This window comes from Triticum urartu, chromosome 2A (assembly GCF_056163025.1).
Source record: "Triticum urartu cultivar PI428250 chromosome 2A, HENAU_Tu73, whole genome shotgun sequence".
NCBI classification, from domain to species: Eukaryota; Viridiplantae; Streptophyta; class Magnoliopsida; order Poales; family Poaceae; genus Triticum; species Triticum urartu.
Genome location: NC_141874.1, coordinates 12,344,446 through 12,365,304, shown reverse-complemented (window position 1 = coordinate 12,365,304; position 20,859 = coordinate 12,344,446). Strand labels below are relative to the sequence as shown.

Below are 20,859 nucleotides of genomic sequence, written 5' to 3'. Positions count from 1 at the left end.
TAGACCGCACCCATGGCTCTATCACATGCTCGACATCAGGGCCTACCCGCTAGACTTTGCCGAGTTGTTTCTGTTGGAAACTCGAAGAAATTGAGATTCTGCTGAGTTCATTTTGTTCGCAGAGCCATTTTTCGTTGGAACTAGGCAAAATATGAAGTCTGCTAAGTTGCTTATCACTACCGAGTCCAAGTTTGAATCAAACTCAGCAGACATAAACTTTGCCGAGTTCTCGATAGAATGAACTCACCATAGTTTTCAAACTCCGTACAAAACCAGATTCCAGTAGTGTAGGCTCCATCTTACTCCTTATTTTGGTTGCCCAAATTCATGTTTGAACAATAAAATCTCTGATCGCTCACACAATATTTAGACAATATTTACTAAATCATAATCATAAAAAAGTTTTTTTGTATACAAATCTAATGGTTACTATTTTGTGTATCATAAACTCTATACCGTTGAACTAACTTTTGGTCAAAGAATGAATGTGGAAAGTCAAAGTAGCTATGACTTATACGTAGAAACTTGAATGGTAACTTTAAGTTTAAGAGTACCGAGGTACAGGTGCGGACATTTTATTTAACTTAATTTGGATTGCAGTGATCCCATAAAACATGACGAGATACATTAAGCTAGCACAATTAAGAGTACAAACACGGGAATGATTGTAGTAGTCATACGAAGGTTACAAGGCAGACAAGCAGTGGCGGAGCTAGCGAGTAATGGTTGAGGGGGCCAATGGTGAATTATAATTTTCTGGAGGGGCCAAAAACTGTATTTCTCTCAATTTGTACAACCAAAAAAACGTTGCTTCACAAAAAATCCATAGGCTGGGGGGGGGGGGGGGCATGGCCCCTGCAGCAATACAAATAGCTCCGCCAGTGCAGACAAGCACGCTTAATTAATGAGTTGCTAGTTTCTTCTCAGACGTGATTAGCGTGCAACAGCATCGTCTCGACAGTGAAACCTGGTCCAAATTCATGTTTGGACCATAAATCTCCGATCTCTCACACAATATGTAGACATACTAAATCATAATCATATAAAAGTGTTTTTGAATACATCTAATGATTACTATTATGTGTATGATAAACTACATACCATTGAACTAACTTTTGGTCAAAGAATGATTTTTGACCGTCAAACTAGCTATGACTTATATGTAGAAACTTGAATGGTAAGTTTAAGTTTAACAGTAGCAACAACATCATGAAGTGACATTTTATTTGATTAACTTTGGAGTACAGTGATCCCATAAAACATCACGAGATACATTAAGCACAATTATAAGAGTACAAAAAGGGGAATGATTGTAATAGGCACGAAGGTTGCAAGCACACTTAATTAATGAGTTGCTAGTTTTTGTTTAGAGCGCCGGTAGCGTGCAACACCATCATCTCGATAATGAATCCTGGCCCGAATCCGAGCATGACCCCCCACTCTGCTCGCTCTCCTTCCTCCTCCATTCGCCGTCGTAGCTCATCCAGCACGAAGATGATAGTAGCGCTAAACATGTTACCAAAGTTTCGTAGAACACTTCGGCTCGCCGCTAGCTTTGTGGGCTCCAACTAGAGTTTCTTGTCGATTCCGTCCAATATCCCACGGGCTCCAGGGTGAACTGCCCAGAAGAGGTCATTCCACTGGGCACCCATGTCAAGTGGACCAAATGCCTCCGAAAGGCATGGCTCGATGTTGTCTGCCACCAGTTTGTACAGTTCGGTGGAAACTTTGCCACCAACACCATAGCTCCCCATCTTCACGCCGAGCACATGCTGGGTGCCCGGTATGATGGTCTGTGAGGCAGACACCATCTCAAACATCGGCTGCTCGACAGGGTGCATGGTATCAGCACCGACAATGACCGCTCCAGCCCCATCGCCGAACAACGCATGAATAATGAGGGTGTCTAAGTGGTCGTCGGGGCCACAGAAACCAGCAATGGAGAGCTCCACGCAAACCACAAGGACCCGTGCTCCGCGGTTGTTCTCAGCAAGGTCTTTTGCCAAGCGCATAGCAGAGCTGTCAGCGAAGCAGCCGTTCAGTTGGAGCATCGTACGGCAGATGTTGAGGCGAAGGCCAAGAAGTGAAACCAAGTGTACGTCGATGCCTGGGGCGCTGGCGTCCGAGTTGGTGCTGACAACAAGGTGGGTGATGTCAGTGGCTGGACGTCCCCACTTTGCAATGGCCTTCTTGGCGGCTGATGCGGCAAGTTGTGGAGCAGCACTAGCCACAATATCAAGCCGAACTTCAAGGGATGGCAACGTGCGTTGAAGCAGGAAGTCAGGGTAAGAGTTCAGCTGTTCCTCCGTGTATTGAAAGAAACGATTCTCCGTGCCAATCGCACCACCTGGTCAGATTTTAGTGACCGAAACACCGACAATATAATAAAGCATGTCAGAAGTTAGATCATACATAGGCATGGCATCGTTAGGTCTTAAAAACTTCCCAGGGATCAAAGGTTGCATTCGTGGACTATGCGTTCACCGTAGCTAGTATATACGTTTGCATGCTTACATATTGTCTTGAATGTGTCTTTATGGTCAGCGAGGTGCTCGCTCTTGGTGACACGGAAGTAGCAGTCAGGGAACTCTTCTTGAGACACGTGGTTCACTGGGTTTGCCGTTCCGATTGCCAGCACTGCCGCGGAGCCTTGTGCACGCCGAGTGCACCGGATCTTGTTGAGGTTTGATGGGCTGCCTGCCATGGCCTCGGAGCAGTGACCTACTTTATATACCAGAAGAAAGGCGAGGATATTAGGGCGGCATTGTATGTTGTCTACACTAAAACATTAGGTGTTTTAACTAATGCACTAGAGATGTAACTATGATCTGTATTGATCATAGATTCATATAGTACATCTGGGAAAACTCCATGAAAGCATCAACACAATTCCTTTTTTTTCATTTTTCTTAACACAGGGATCAATTGAAATAAAAAATATTATGTCATGATGATAGATAAATGATGCGTCGATGTTGTGAATACAATTAAGAATATTTCATTCTATCATTAGCATTGTTGATCATGCACAACACAAGGACAACTAATATGTCTAGTACACACGAGAGATGCATCCGAGCCACACTTTTATGCATCTGGAATCAGGACATCCGAGCCAGGTGCTTAAAAGTGTGGCTAGGATATATGAGAAGTTCACATGACCGATAAATCGACATAAATATCTAAAAATGCTAATACAGATTGTGATGTAGGTGTCCCACCCACACCACCTTTCCCCCTAAATAAATGTGCCCCGACCCACCTACCCACCCATTTCCAACCAGGTGATGCCACCTTCCTCCAAAATTTCAGTGTGGGTCCCATGGTTTGCAATCAGGTGGTGCTACGTCAGTTTGTAACGGTAGCTGTAGACATCCCTATAAAATTTTTGGTACATAAAAGTGGTCTGGTCAAGGGAGTCAAAGTCAGCAGACTTATTGCCGAGAGAGGCTCCTTTGACATGAAATAATACCCGCAATAGGAATACAATGGCGCTGGACATCAAATTTTTTGTAAACAATAGTGCAATACAATAGGAATATGAAACTCGATTGCCCAAGTTGCACTCCAGGAACTTGTAGCAATAACTGTAGTTAATTTTCCGAGGAGGTACCTTGTGCTGTTAATTATACATGGAGTGATGTTGCATAGGTTCTGGCCCAACTTTTAGTCAGAAGCTCTACTCGACATTTTAAGTAACCAGCCACATAGATTGCAGCTGACTTGTGCCACTACTATAATATAATGCAAGTGTGTCTTCTAGGGAATGTGTTCATCACTACAATTTCTATAAACTAGTAAGAACTATGTACAAGGAAGGTAATAATTACAAAAATGAAAATTCCTTATGTACGACCCTATTGCTATACCTTGAAAGATATCCACACCTTGAATTGCGACTAGTCCTTACCTTTTTCTCGTCTATCTTACAAGGCTTAGTACTCCAGAAGAGGGGAAACTAAGCAGAAGACTAAACAATATGGAGGGATGGGAGGTGGTGCAAAGTATTTAAAGACAACATCAGAACAGGTGGATGGTGGGTGATGATAAAAGCATGCAATTGTTCGAGGCGAATAGGACAAGGGCTTTTCCGGATTGGGAGCGGGCTAGAAGATGCTATATGTAAGAGGGCAATAGAGAGGGTGGGTAGGAGTTTGCATCTTATTTGGGTAAAAACCCATGATCTAACATTTTTGTTACAAGATTATGCAACACTAGCAAATATGCTCGTGCGTTGCAACGGAAGAAAAAATAGTGCGTATTTAAGTATAGTTAGAATTGTATGTGCAAAATACAGCTACATCTCGTCTCATATTTAATCTTCACCAACATCGATAGACATGTGTTGCCATGGAACAACAACATCCCATGAATCCGACTTTATGAAATAATGCTTAGTAGATGCATGGTAGAAATTTTCCTCGTCATTAATAATCCATCTGCAGTGGTTGTGCTGTCCGACTCGGCTGCAGCTCCGTCTTCCTTGTCAAGTAACTGCCTCAACAGATCAGCATATGGTCAGCTAGTCCTTGAGATCAAGGAGCTCATGTGTGTTAGGGAGTTTTTACCTCAGAAAATTCATCGTAGTCAAAATAGTGTTGCAGATCGTTTGGCCAAGTATAGCCACTCTGAGAGAACCACGGCTGTGTGGGTGAACTCGGTTCCACATTGTATCGAGGATTTGTGGCCTCTTGATTGTAACACTGTGACATTGCAATAAAAACTGCCTTTCCAGCGCAAAAAAAAATCCATCTGCAGCACATAATAGACACATGCATGCATATACTCCTGTCTACATATATATTTCTTATTAGATTTTATTTTTTATATTAGTGCAAAAACTTCATAATTTAATATTTTTAAAATCCAATTAATTTAATTTTCTCTCTTATACGCGAAAAATAATGGATTATATAGAATGATACTCTACTAGTTTCTTCATATACAAAATGCTAAAGAAAGAGATAGTACTACCTCCATCCGGGTTTATCAGGCCTCCTACTATTTTGAGTCAAACTTTGACCATTCATATGATTAATAAAATATAGAATATATGCTACCAAAAGTACACTCTTGGATTTGTATTTGAAAGAGCTTTTCGAATGTATAATTTTTGTAACATATAGTTTATATTTTATTAGTTTAATCTGTTAGTCAAACTTTAGTCCAAAATAAGAGAGACCCTAGGAAACCCAGCCGGAGGTAGTACTTCAGACCGTCCATGCATGCATGTATCCATGCAAGCATCAGCTACCCTAAGCCTGCAGAACTGTCATATACATGCAGTTATGCAAAAGTCAGTAAATTCAAGAGAGAAGGACTACCTATAACAATAGACTGATAATCAAATACTTAGGCCGTTAGGCCGGTTTAGTACGTACATAGACCAGACCTGGATGATGCTTAATGCACCGGTCGTCGGATGAGTGATCACACAGGCTATAACTGTCGATGACTGTAGTTGGAGTTGTAGGAATTACTCACGATCGCCTATCGGGATGAAGCATGGTCTCTTACCGAGAAAGCTTCTTCCATGGTTTTCCCTTTCCAATCCTCGTCTCTGTGCAACGGAGGCAAGCTGCTCGCGGTGATGTTGTTCTCGGCGGATGGTTGATCATCAACGGCGGCCACACGCGCGACGGCTAGCATACCTATGTGTGTGTGCCTGTGTTTATGGGGCTGCACGCATGGATGCGCCGCAGACGTCGTGGACGGGCCGGCCGGCCGTCATTGTGCTGCGTGCCGAGATTGAGATCACGTAGAATCTGTGGAGTTCATCACGTGACAATGCTATCAGCTCCATGTTCGGTCATCTCCCTGCACCATGATCCCATAGACATGCTAAGAGACGAAGTGACTACTGATGCGCCATGGTATTTGTGGTTACGCTCGGCGAAACGCAACTTAGTACGCTAGCCATGGGGTGATTCTTCTCCCCGACCTCCTCCTCCTCCCGTATTCCAGATCATGTCCTCTAGCGCCCCCCCCCCCCCCCCCCCCCGGGGCGGCACGTTTGTGACTGCTTGAAACAACTACTACCGCTGCGGCACGGGCAACGAGAAGGACAACGATGGCGCCTCTGTGGCAAGAACACTATCAACGCCTTGCCGCACCCCTTCATAGAAGTAGACGCCACCGTGGCTGCCGCCATTGCCCTCACCCGCCACGACCGCTACGCTTTGGATCGGATGTAAATAGCAGCTCCATGCCTAACTACAACAGGGCTCGATCTTTCGGGGCACAACGTCAATCGTGAGGTACTCGATCCTTCGCTCGCCGTAGAAGCCTATGGATCGGTAGCAAATAGCAACCATCATCCCTGCACTTCAACAGGGCTTGACCTTTTTTGACGGCGGAGTCCATGTTGAGTTGCGGCGTATAAATTACAAAATTAGGTCGGAGGTTTGCTGTATAATAATAGTCAATATGAGTCTGTGAAGGACACAACCAGCACCAAACTTCGCCTGGGCCTAGCCTGGGTTCGACTCCTAGTTGACCGAATGTAAATTTGACTGAGAGACGAATAGTTTTTTGATAAAAAAATCTCCCTCCTTTTAAATCACAACAGCTAATCTTTATGGTTAAGATAAAATCTGTTAGAAAAAAACCCTAATGCAAGATCATAGAGATACACCGAGGCACGATATTTGTTAACGAGGTTCACCGATATGGCTACATCCCCGGGGCATGACTACGGGCGCTCCTCCCCAAGATACCGCATCACCGGCCGCCCGGGCGCCGGCACAAGCCGTCGGCTCCCCCGCGTACCTATTGCTATCAAGTCGTCATGGGTTACAATGTGTGGTGCCCCTCCGTATATAAGAGGCCTAGGATACAAGTGTATGACTCCTACACAACTCATACCTAACCACACCAATTACAACTCCAAGTCCACGTAACCCCTTGCGTACATAATATATTCGACACAAATATAACAAAATCAACGGACATAAAAGGATGACGTATGAAGAACTATGAAAGGCTCCTTCCTTTAATATTAGGTAAAGGTAAAGATTACCGTAATATGGCGCTTTCTTCAATAAGGGTGTTACCTTGGACCTTTTCTTAGTGGGTGATAGCTAGCACCAAGTTAAACCTTTTGGTTGGATCCGACAACATCGGTGTTCGAGCTACGACTCCTTGAAGGTGTTGCCTAAGTTTTACGGCCTTTGTTATGTCACATGTTGCTCTGCTGGTGGATTCGGGTCATAGGTCATACAGTTTGTGGTAGTTGTGGAGATGCTTGGTGCGATGGAGGCCCTGGATAACTTTGGGGCTTTCCTTTTTTTTAAAGAAAATTTGTTTGGTATAAATGCTACTAATTTTTATAAAAAATACTAATTTATAAACATTGTGCATCAATAGATCCAAAGGCCAAAGATTATCCTCCTTTTTGTAAAAGGTGTGATGCAAGGATATTACAATCTAACAATTATGGCTGTACTTTTAGCGCATGCCATTTAACAAGGATCTTATTAGTTACAAAAATAATAAATTTCACTTTTTTTACACATTTGATATATATGATCGGAAATTTCGGTTGCTAGTTCTAATGAATCCCTCGGGCAGTGGCGGATCCAATGGGGGTTCCGTGGGTGCCCTGGCATCCCCTTCAAAAATGCAAATCTTTTTTTATCTAGTACTCTTAGTCTAATCCTATATGTATTATAAGGGTAGAATGATAAACTGACATTTTTTATGGTTATGCCTGACATTTTTGTTGTGAATGAGAGGATTGGCACCCCCCATGGTAAATATCTAGGTCCGCGGGTATGTATTTGCACCTGAAAGAAAAAAATTGGCCGTAACGGAACGCGGGAAGGTAATTAACTACATCGGTTTCACCACAAAGGGATTGTATTCAATTGTTTCTCATGTTCCATTTGCTGATGACATATAAGTTAAGTTGATTGTACGAGGTGAGCACACATGTTCGATGGTCCATGGAGCTGGGAACACCAGTTTTCACTTTTATACATAAAAATACAATGTCACCTATTTGTGTGCAGCGAGTGCAACGCCCAGCAGGACCAAGAGTGTGTGGCAAGGACGGACGCAACACAAGGGAACAATCTGCCTAACTGAGTTAGAGCGAGTTGGTTAGATGCTAGTACATCTTTCAAGTGACCGAAAGTTCTTGCACTGGATTACCAAAAATATTCTTGCCTGACTCCTCATTTCAACTTTAGGGCACGCATGACTCTACCATTGTTATAGGAATCAAATTATCTCGAGTATAATTTTGATGCTGCCATTAATAGGTAGGTACATAAGGCTAAGATCAAACAACAATGACATATTTTCAAAGCATGACAGCAGGACCGCTAACCAACAGAATGTTAGAAACACGAGATTCCAATCAGTGGCAGAGCCTGTAGACCAAGTCATTTTAATGCAGAAACGGTTTGCCGAGTGCCATCCTACTGTCTCGCGCTCACAACTGTATCAATCGGCTAGATTAAATGAGGCGGGAGGCGGTTCTCAACATCGGCAAGAAAGAGCAATGACGCCTCATGGTGGTGGCACTCCAACCTCCAGAAACTAATTCTGGGTTAGCTTTCCACTAGTCATCAACCCGTGCACCTGCACGAGCTAGTATATATTCATTTTCTGTCAATATTTTTATGAATTAGAAATGTTGGTCAACAGTGTGCACATGTTTTCATGGATCATTATTAAGCATGCACGTAGAAATTTCTCTTGGTTATCCGCAGGGATCAAATAATTTTTATTGTATTGTCTAATTTGTGATTTAGCTATGTCGCTTGGCACACATATTTTTGTGGGGTGATGTCAAGAAACCTCAGATTGAGCATTATTTTTGTGGGGTGATGATACGAAAATAAGGATACAAACTTCAGTTAGATGCATTATATTAGTAGACAACATCGGCGCAACTGGAAAATTAGGTCAATGTTCTATTTTGATGTCAAGAAAAAATGGTCGTAGGCTCCAAAAACGAATGTCATGTTGTAGCATATGTTCGGACAAACCCCGAACCAGCTCGCCTCTTTCTCTCTCTCTCTCAATTGCTCAAAAGGCGGAAGAAGGAGTACACTGGATTTTTTTCCGGCGGACAAACGCCATGGACGCACATATGGCCTCTTCTAATTTCTGCGACTTGAACTGCTGGCTCAGCTCGTACCGGCGCCACCGAACAGTACATAGGGACGATAATTTACACCAGGCTAAACAACGACGCACGTACGCACGAACGCACGACGCAACCTAACCACGCTTCCGCTGCACGACGCGGGCCTGCCCAACAAATCCCTACATGCATGCAGCTCCACTCTAACTAACTAACGGCCACCTAACTAGCTAGCTAATACTGCATGCACTCAACTAACTACGGCCGTGAGCACGCACACACACTTTTTTTTGAAGGGTAAACGCTCCACTTTATTCAAATATTAAGGTTCGGGATTTCATCCGCAATTACATCTAGAATAGAGTCTGGAGGAATCGTAAACCACACATTACATATTTCATCCCCTACCCCCACACATGCTAGCTTATGTGCAGCATTATTCACCGAGCGTTGCACCCATGTTACCTTTGCATTTTCAAAAGACCTGACCATTTCCTTCACCTCCCCAATCCAAGGACCAACCGCGCTCAGGTTTCTGGTTGGTTGATTGATCATCTTCACCACCGTCTGACAGTCCAACCCAAGGTGTAACTTACTGACATTATAATCTCTAGCCACTTGCAACACTCTCTTACATGGAAGGATTTCAACAGCTTCCGGATCAGCAACATGAGGGAAATAATGGCAGGCTCCGGCTATGAATGCCCCATTCTGATCCTGTAAAGTAACTCCCCCCTCCCTTTTCCCCAAACTTTGACACGGCTCCATCCGCATTGATCTTCACCCAGCCCGCCTCCGGAGGTTCCCACCTTTGATGAACGATCGTTTTTGGGGGTCTAGGTGCTGCAGCATGTACTTCCCTCCATTCCTTCACATGCATCATCACAGTCCTCATTATTTCATGTGGGGCTGCAATCCATTTCCCATCTCTAGCCTCATTCCTTGCCAACCACAGCCCATACTGCTTGGATAAACAGCTCCCTCTCCTCTTCTGCAGCACCTGCGAACCATCCTAACAGCCAGTTCGACAGCTCACTCTGGGATCTAGTTATCTCTGGTTGGTTAGCCACCATAGCTCCTGTTTCCGAGCGCAACAGCTGCCAAAAAAAGTGTTGAGTGTGGGCACGTCCAGAATCGATGCAGTATCGTCTCCTCCCGCCCGCACGCCAAACAAAACACCCCTGGGTTAATTCTTCGTTGATGGAGTTCCGAGCCAACAGCCAGTCCATTCCTCACCATTCTCCACACATGCACTTTAGCTTTACCCGGTGCCGAGGTGTCCCACAGCGCCATGAAACCTTTGTGTTTATTGGTAGACGCCGAGAGTTCCGGCCATCCGAACCTTGTCTTATTCATGGACATTCTCAAGTGATAAGCTGACCTCACCGTGAACACATGATAACCCACAAATATAGGGGATCAATTGTAGCCTCTTTCGATAAGTAAGAGTGTCGAACCCAACAAGGAGCTAAAGGTAGAACAAATATTCCCTCAAGTTCTATCGACCACCGATACAACTCTATGCACGCTTAACGTTCGCTTTACATAGAACAAGTATGAAACTAGAAGTACTTTGTAGGTGCTATTGGAGAGGTTTGCAAGATAATAAAGATCGCGTAAATAAAAAGTAGGGCTGTTTAGATGAGGACACAACTAAGTTAGTTTAAGTAGAGAGCTTGTTGTTACACAAGAAAGTTATTTGTCTCTAGGCAATCGATAACTAGACCGGTAATCATTATTGCAATTTTATTTGAGGGAGAGGCATAAGCTAACACACTTTCTCTTCTTGGATCATATGCACTTATGATTGGAACTCTAGCAAGCATCCGCAACTACTAAAGATCATTAAGGTAAAACCCAACCATAGCATTAAAGTATCAGGTCCTCTTTATTCCCATACACAAACAATCTACTTACTCGGGTCTGTGCTTCTATCACTCACGCCACCCATCATAAGCAAATCATGAACATATTGCAAACCCTACAGCGGAGATCCCTCACGCTTGCGCGACACAGAGAGCACCATAGGACAGCACCAATAATAAAACATGCAACTCAAACCAATCACGATCACCAATTAATCCATAGGACAAAATGGATCTACTCAAACATCATAGGATAGCCATACATCGTTGGGAAATAATATATAGCGTTGAGCATCATGTTTAAGTAGAGATTACAGCGGTAAAAGAGGGGTTACACCGCTGCATAGAGGGGGAAGAGTTGGTGATGACGGCGGTGAAGTTGTTGGTGTAGACCGTTGTCGCGATGATGGCCCCGACGGCGTTCCGGCGCCACCGGGAGAGAGGGGGAGAGAGCCCCCTTCTTCCTCCTCTTCCTTGACCTTCTCCCTAGATGGGAGAAGGGTTTCCCCTCTGGTCCTTGGTCTCCATGGCATGGGAGGGGCGAGAGCCCCTCCGAGATTGGATCTGTCTCTCTCTCTATTTCTGCACTCCCAGATCTGGCCTTTCACTGTTTCTTATATTCCCGGAGATCCTTAACTCTGATTGGATTGAAATTTGAACACGAGTTTTATCCGGATATTAGCTTTCTTGCGGCGAAATAAGGGCAACAACCGCCTTACAGGGTGTCCACGAGGGTCAGGGGCGTGCCCCCTGCCTCGTGGGCCCCTCGAGCATCGTCTCGTGTTGATTCACTTCGCAAAATTCACATATATTCCAAAAAATTCTCCGTCAGTTTTTATCCCATTGGGAGTCCTTTTGATATGGATTTTCTGCGAAAAAAACATGCAACAAACAGGAACTGGCACTGGGCACTGGATCAATATGTTAGTCCCAAAAATAGTATAAAAAGTTGCCAAAAGTATATGAAAGTTGTATAATATTGGCATGGAACAATAAAAAAAATTGTAGATATGACGGAGACGTATCAGCATCCCCAAGCTTAATTCATGCTCGTCCTCGAGTAGGTAAATGATAAAAAAGATAATTTTTGATGTGGAATGCTACCTAGCAAAATCTTGATCATGTAATCTAATCATGGCATGGATATTAAGACGAGTGATTCAAAGCAATAATCTGTCATTTGACATTAAGACAATAATACTTGAAGCATACTAATAAAGCAATCATGTCTTTTCAAAATAACAAGGCCAAAGAAAGTTATCCCTACAAAATCATATGGTATGGCCATGCTCCATCGTCACCACACAAAATATTCAAATCATGCACAACCCTGATGACAAGCCAAGCAATTGTTTCATACTTTTGACATTCTCAAACCTTTTCAACTTTCACGCAATACATGAGCATGAGCCATGGACATAGCACTATAGGTGGAATAGAATATGATGATGGAGGTTGTGTGGAAAATATAAAAAGGAGAAAGTCTCACATCGACGCGGCTAATCAATGGGCTATGAAGATACCCATCAATTGATGTCAATGTGAGGAGTAGGTATTGCCATGCAATGGATGCACTACGAGCTATAAGTGTATGAAAGCTCAAACTGGAAACTAAGTGGGTGTGCATCCAACTTGCTTGCTCATGAAGACCTCGGGCATTTGAGGAAGCCCATCATCGGAATATACAAGCCAAGTTCTAAAATGAAAATTCCCACTAGTATATGAAAGTGATAACTCAAGAGACTCTCTATATGAAGAACATGGTGCTACTCTGAAGCACAAGTGTGGTAAAAGGATAGTAACATTGTCCCTTCTCTCTTTTCTCTCATTATTTTATTTTTTCTCATTTTTTCTTTTTTTCTCTTTTTTGTAGGCTTCTTTGGCCTCTCTCTCTCTCTTTTTGGGGGGCTTCTTTGGCCACTTTTATTTTTATAACCTCACATGGGAAAATGTTCTAATAATGATGATCATCACACTTTTATTTACTTACAACTCAATATTACAACTCGATACTAGAACAAAATATGACTCTATGTGAATGCCTCCGATGGTGTACCGGGATGTGCAATGATCTAGCGTAGCAAAGACATCAAAAAGCGGACATGCCATGAAAACATCATGCTAGCTATCTTACGATCATGCAAAGCAATATGACAATAAATGCTCAAGTCATGTATATGATGATGATGGAAGTTGCATGGCAATATATCTCGGAATGGCTATGGAAATGCCATAATAGGTAGGTATGGTGGCTATTTTGAGGAAGATATAAGGAGGCTTATGTGTGATAGAGCGTATCGTATCATGGGGTTTGGATGCACCGGCGAAGTTTGCACCAACTCTCGAGGTGAGAAAGGGAAATGCACGGTACCGAAGAGGCTAGCAATGATGGATGGGTGAGAGTGCGTATAATCCATGGACTCAACATTAGTCATAAAGAACTCACATACTTATTGCAAAAATCTATTAGTCATCGAAACAAAGTACTACGCGCATGCTCCTAGGGGATAGATTAGTAGGAAAAGACCATCGCTCGTCCCCGACCGCCACTCATAAGGAAGACAATCAATAAATACCTCATGCTCCGACTTCATCACATAACGGTTCACCATACGTGCATGCTACGGGAATCACAAACTTCAACACAAGTATTTCTACAATCCACAACTACCCACTAGCATGACTCTAATATCACCATCTTTATATCGCAAAACTATTGCTAGGATTCAAACATATCATATTCAGTGATCTACAAGTTTTATGTAGGATTTTATGACTAACCATGTGAATGACCAGTTCCTGTCATCTCTCTAAATAGATATAAGTGAAGCAAGAGAGTTTAATCCTTTCTATAAAAGATATGCCCATGCTCTAACAAATATAAGTGAAGCAAAAGAGCATTCTACAAATGGTGGTTTTCTATGTGAAGAGAAACAGGCAATCCAAACTTCAAAAGATATAAGTGAAGCACATGAAGCATTCTATAAAGCCATACTCAAAAGATATAAGTGAAGTGCAATGATCATTCTATAAATCAACCAAGGACTATCTCATACCAGCATGGTGCATCAAAGAAAAGTGAAAACTAAATGCAAAAGACGCTCCAAGATTTACGCATATCATGTGACGAATAAAAATATAGCTCCAAGTAAAATTACCGATGATTGTTAGAATAAAGAGGGGATGCCTTCCGGGGCATCCCCAAGCTTGGTTGCTTGGGAGTCCTTGAATATTTCTTTGGGGTGCCTTGGGCATCCCCAAGCTTATGCTCTTGCCACTCCTTATTCCTTCATCCATCGTGATCTCTCCCAAAACTTGAAAACTTCAATCACACAAAACTTAACAGAAAGTTCGGTAATATCCGTTAGTATAATAAAGCAAATCACTACTCTAAGTACTATTGCAAACCAATTGATATTTTGTTTTTGCATTGTAGCTACTGTAATATAACTTTTCCATGGCTTAATCCACTAATAGAAATTGATAGTTTCATCAAAAGAAGCAAACTATGCATCAAAAACAGAATCTGCCTTAAACAGGACAGTCTGTTGTAATCGGAACATTCACCATACTTCTGGTACTCCAAATATTCTGAAAAAATAGGACAAATAAACAATATGTATAGAAAGACAGTGCAAAAAGTTTCAGAACTGTTTGACGTTCCAGTAAAAATGTAAAATCGCGCACTACAGCCAAAGTTTCTGTTCTGCACCGCACAAACCAACAAGCAATGTTAACATCTTAAAGGCAAATCTTGGCACATTATTTTTATAATACAATGGACTTGTACAAGGGTATGATTATTTTTGTTGAAAAGTTTTTTTAATCAAGATTCCCAAAGTTTCTGTGAGCATGAACAAAGTTCAAGGAGCTCCCCCACTTCAACAATGCTTGTCTCTCTCACTTTCACTTTCCTTTTTGAAAAGTTTTGGGTTCCCCACTTTATTTTTTTGTTTTTAAACTATATAAAAGCACTCAACAGAAATAAATGACTCTCTAAAACTTCCCGGTTGTCTCCCTAGCAGCGCTTTCTTTAAAGCCATTAAGCTAGGCATAAGGTGCTCAAGTAATGAATCCACCCGGATCCCAAGGTATATCAAAGCCAATTTTAATTAACAATGATTTGTGATTTAGTAGTGAGCACAAAGCAACATATATCATGTAATGACGAAGTCTAACTCTCTTCCTATGCATTGGCATGCCATAAAATAACAATTCATGCACACATAGTAAAGGCCAATGCATATTATAAATAGTTTCTTGAAATTTTATCATATTGAAAACATGGAGAGGCGCAGATGTAGTTCCTCTCTCATAATAATTGCAAGTAGGAGCATCAAGCACATGCATATTATATCTATCAAAATCATCATGTGTAGTAGTGAAACGCAACCCATCAATATAATCCTTAATAAGGGCAAACTTCTCCGATATAGTGTAGTCGGGAGAATTCAAATAGATAATAGGACTATCATGCATGGGTGCAATAGCAACAATTTCATGTTTGACATAAGGAACTATAGCCAGTTCATCTCCATAAGCATAATTCATATTGGCATCTTGGCCACAAGCATAACAAGCATCATCAAAGAATCAACGGGATGATAACAATCATCATAGCAATCATCCTTCGGTAAGCACGAAGGGAAATTAAACAATGTATGAGTTGAAGAGTTACTCTCATTAGAAGGTGGGCACGGGTAGCTAATCCACTCTTCCTCCTTTTGTTCTTCGCTCTCCTCATCATCTTTTTATCCAATGAGCTCACAGTTTCATCAATTTCTTCTTCCATAGACTCCTGCAAAATATTAGTCTCTTCTCGGACAGTGGGGACTTTCTCAATAAATTCATCAATATCATAATTGTATTTATAATTCTCGTAGAAATATTTAAAGATAGCTAAATTTTCAGGTCTATAAACTGAATCATCAAAATCTTCAAACTCTTTAAACAAAGATTGAATTTCATAAGCACCCATAAAAGCAACGAATTCTTCTACTTGTTCCACGTCATAATAATCATATATACCATTAGCATAAGAAGCCAAGGTTTCATCATCATTAAATTCACATGAAAAGGGAAGGTGTGGAGCCTTCATCCTAGAGCAACAAGTATAATCATATCTCAAGCATAGTTGCCGAGCATACCAATGCAACATATAAATTTGATCCCATAATAGTTTCCCTTTTTGAGTCAAGCGATAATCCCTAAAGTATTCACATTGATCCAATGTTACTCTCATTATAAAGTTGAATGGGGTTTTCTCAGGATTATCAAAGTAGTACATAATATCTTTCACATAATGAGCATTGAGGGTTTTAGGAGGTTCGCCATCTCCATGCGTAGCAAGTAAACCTATTTTTTTGGGTATTTCGTCTTCCATATCCATAACTAAAGATAGAGAACAACTTAGAACAACAAATAAAAATTACTTAGTGATAAAGCAAATAAGCACACACGAGAATATTCACCTCACGTTATAACTCCTCGGCAAAAGTGCCAGAAAAAGGTCTTGATAACCCACAAGTATAGGGGATCAATTGTAGACTCTTTCGATAAGTAAGAGTGTCGAACCCAATGAGGAGCTAAAGGTAGAACAAATATTCCCTCAAGTTCTATCGACCACCGATACAACTCTACACACGCTTAACGTTCGCTTTACCCAGAACAAGTATGAAAGTAGAAGTACTTTGTAGGTGTTGTTGGATAGGTTTGCAAGATAATAAAGAGCACGTAAATAAAAAGTAGGGGTTGTTTAGATGAAGACACAACTAAGTTAGTTTTAGTAGAGAGCTTGTTGTCACACAAGAAAGTTATTTGTCCCTAGGCAATCGATAACTAGACCGGTAATCATTATTGCAATTTTATTTGAGGGAGAGGCATAAGCTAACACACTTTCTCTTCTTGGATCATATGCACTTATGATTGGAACTCTAGCAAGCATCCACAACTACTAAAGATCATTAAGGTAAAACCCAATCATAGCATTAAAGTATCAACTCCTCTTTATTCCCATACGCAAACAACCTACTTACTCGGGTCTGTGCTTCTATCACTCATGCCACCCACCATAAGCAAATCATGAACATATTGAGAACCCTATAGCGGGGATCCCTCACCCTTGCGCGACACGGAGAGCACCATAGGACAGCACTAATAATAAAACATGCAACTCAAACCAATGACGATCATCAATTAACCCATAGGACAAAATGGATCTACTCAAACATCATAGGATAGCCATACATGTTGGTGTAGATTAAGTAGCGTTGAGCACCATGTTTAAGTAGAGATTACAGCGGGGAAAAGAGGGGTTACACCGCTGCATAGCGGGGAAAGAGTTGGTGATGACGGTGGTGAAGTTGTTGGTGTAGATCGTTGTTGCGATGATGGCTCCGGCGGCGTTCCGGCGCCACCGGGAGAGAGGGGGAGAGAGCCCCCCTTCTTCTTCTTCTTCTTCTTCTTCTTCCTTAACCTTCTCCCTAGATGGGAGAAGGGTTTCCCCTCTGGTCCTTGGTCTCCATGGCATGGGAGGGGCGAGAGCCCCTCCGAGATTGGATCTGTCTCTCTGTCTCTCTTTGTTTCTGCGCTCCCAGATCTGGCCTTTCACCGTTTCTTATATTCCCGGAGATCCGTAACTCTGATTGGATTGAAATTTGAACACGATTTTTATCCGGATATTAGCTTTCTTGCGGGAAAAGAAGGGCATAACCGCCTTATGGGGTGTCCACGAGGGTCAGGGGCGCGCCCCCTTTCTCGTGGGCCCCTCGAGCATCGTATCGCGTTGATTTTACTTCCCAAAATTCACATATATTCCAAAAAAAATCTCCGTCATTTTTTATCCCATTTGGACTCCGTTTGATATGGATTTTCTGCGAAACAAAAAAACATGCAACAAACAGGAACTGGCACTCGGCACTGGATCAATATCTTAGTCCCAAAAATAGTATAAATAGTTGCCAAAAGTATATGAAAGTTGTATAATATTGGCATGGAACCATAACAAATTATAGATACAACGGAGACGTATCAACACACCATTTTTAGTGAAGTTCCACCCCAAGAAGTCCTCACAATTTGGCCCTCCCACAACAATCCTCTTTATATCCTCTGCATCATCCTGCGTGAACATTGCATCAACCCGAGAAGCATCCCAGTCTGTTCCATTTAGGAGAAGGAGATCTCTGACTTTCGTTATGCCCCATACAAATTCCTGGCCGAGCGGCTTCATGCTTCCTGCTCTCGGGATCCAATTTTCATGGTGAATATTCACCTTTGATCCATCTCCTATGCGCCACACCAGTCCTTCCCTCAGAAGGTCTCTGCCATGAAGAATACTCCGGAATGTAAATGAACCCGCTGATGGACAAGTGGCAGAAAGGATTGAGTCCTCCTGAAAATATCATGCTCTTAGCACTCGAGCACATAGATATCCAGGGACTTGAAGGATTCTCCAAGCTTGTTTTGCTAGGAGAGCTTGGTTAAACGCCTCAGGGTCACGGAAGCCGAGCCCCCATCTTTTTTGGCAGCACACATATTCTCCCAAACGATCTAGTGCACCTTGCATTCACCATTAATTTCACCCCACCAGAATTTAGATGAGATTGAAGTCAGATTCTGGCACATCTTCTTTGTGAGGTGAAAACAACTCATGGTAAACGTAGGTGTTTCTTGGAGACCCGATTTTATGAGAACCTCTCTTGCCTTCTTGGACAACCCTTGTCCTTTCCATCCGCTAACCTTGCCATTCGAACACTCCGTCACATAGTTGAAAGTACCGTATTTTGACCTCCCAACCAGTGTCGGTATGCCTAGGTATCTCTCGCTTAGAGCCTCCTCCTCTATCCCAATAGTTTGTTTTAACTCGTTCTTTGTCCCATCCAGACAGCCTTACCAAAGAAAATGGTCAATTTCTGAAGGTTTACACATTGTCCTGATGCCTCCTCATATCTCTATAAAATATCCTTTAGGGTCTCCATATTCAGCCTTGTGCCCTCCAAGAACACGATACTATCGTCTACAAATAGAAGGTGGGTCACATGGGGGCCAGTGCTCCCGAACTTTACCCCCTTAAAGCTACCCTCCTGTTGGTCCTTCTTTAAAAGAGCAGAGGAGCCCTCCACACAAAAAAGAAAGAGATATGGGGAGAGGGGATCGCCCTGCCGAAGGCCTCATGAAGGTACAAATCTCCTCGATAGACCTCCATTCAAATTTACTGGAAAAGTTGCTGAAGTAACACATCTCATAATCATAGCGATCCACTCTGGATAAAACCCGTACCTAGCAAGCATCTGTTCAAGAAATATCCACTCCACTCTATCATATGCCTTCATCATATCCAACTTTACCGCACAAAAAGCTTTCCTCATTTTTCTGGTTCGTAATGCATGAACGTACTCATACGCCACAAGAACATTGTCAATGATTAATCTCCCTGGCACAAACGCACTTTGCTCCTCAGATATCAGAACCGGCAGAATTCCTTTGAGTCGATTAGCCAACACCTTTGTTGCTATCTTATACAGCACATTACAGAGGCTAATAGGACGAAATTGCGTCAGTAGTTCCGGTGAGTTAACCTTCGGGATTATAACAATAATTGTGTCATTAAAATTTGCCGGTGTCGTCTCTCCCTGAAGAAAACTCCGCACTTCCCTACAAACATCCTCGCGTAACAGAGGCTAGTGCCTCTGGTAGAACAATGCTGGGAGTCCAACCGGTCCTGGCACTTTTGTTGGAACCATCTGGAACAATTCCACCTCTATTTCTTCGTCTGTGATCGCCGCGGTAAGACTTGTGTTCATGTTTTCAGTCACCGAGGCCTCCATGCTGAAGAAGCTCTTGCGCCCCTGCCGATCCTTCCAAGGAGAACAGATTCTCATAGAAACCCACAGCCAAATCCCTCATCTCTTTGTTCACCATGCAGTGAGTCCCGTCCTGGTGTTGGAGAGCTCTAACTGTGTTCTTCCTCTTACGATGTGATGCCCTATTTTGTAAGTATTTTGTGTTTTGGTCGCCTTCTTGCAACCAATCGACTCTGGAACTCTGTCTATAGAACACTTCCCCTCTCTCATTATATCTCACGCAGTTGCTCCTCTATCTCCCTAATTTCTTGTTGGTAGCCACTATGTACAGCTCGTTCTTTTGCCTCCGTCAGCTGTGTTGTTAGTCTCGCGATCTGCCTCCGAATAGAACCAAACACTTCCAGTGCCCATCTCCTCATGCTGCAAGTAGTGGCTCCCAATCTTTGGCAGACTCCGGCCAGGCTGTTATCGCTCGTGGCGGAAGCCCCCCACGCTTCCTTCACAATCTCATCATACTTATCATGCCTCGTCCATGCCTCCTCGAACCAGAATGGTCTCTCACCTCTATGATCTGAGCTTGGAGCCGTCTCCAAAGCCCTGACCATTAAAGCTTGATGATCTGATTCTTCAGTCATAATGTTTTCCACCGAGGTCTCTGCTACGTCTTGAGCTTGCGTTGGTTTTCTCCGAAGAGGAAGGGATGATGCAGAAGAGTAGCGTAAGTATTTCCCTTAGTTTTTGAGAACCAAGGTATCAATCCAGTAGGAGGCCACGCTCAAGTCCCTCGTACATGCACAAAACGATAGCTACTCGCAACCAACGTGATTAGGGGTTGTCAATCCCTTCACGGTCACTTACGAGAGTGAGATCTGATAGATATAATATTTTTGGTATTTTTGATATAAATATGCAAAGTACAAAGTAAAGGCAAAGTAAAAAAGCAAGGCAAGATTAAAGTGATGGAGATTGATATAATGAGAATAGACCCGGGGGCCATAGGTTTCACTAGTGGCATCTCTCAAGAGCATAATTATTCTATGATGGGTGAACAAATTACTGTTGAGCAATTGACAAAATTGAGCATAGTTATGAGAATATC

The 20,859-nt window shown here is 42.6% G+C and overlaps 1 protein-coding gene across 1 annotated transcript; it reads right to left on the bottom strand.

Annotated features, from left to right (window-relative positions):
• Window positions 1–1,250: 1,250 nt before the first annotated feature.
• LOC125540646 (bisdemethoxycurcumin synthase) lies at window positions 1,251–2,704 on the bottom strand. Its single transcript, XM_048704242.2, is given in 2 exon segments — window positions 1,251–2,347; window positions 2,515–2,704. Coding segments are annotated over 2 exon segments (1,182 nt in total). The 3' UTR covers window positions 1,251–1,355.
• Between the last annotated feature and the right edge of the window lie 18,155 nt (window positions 2,705–20,859).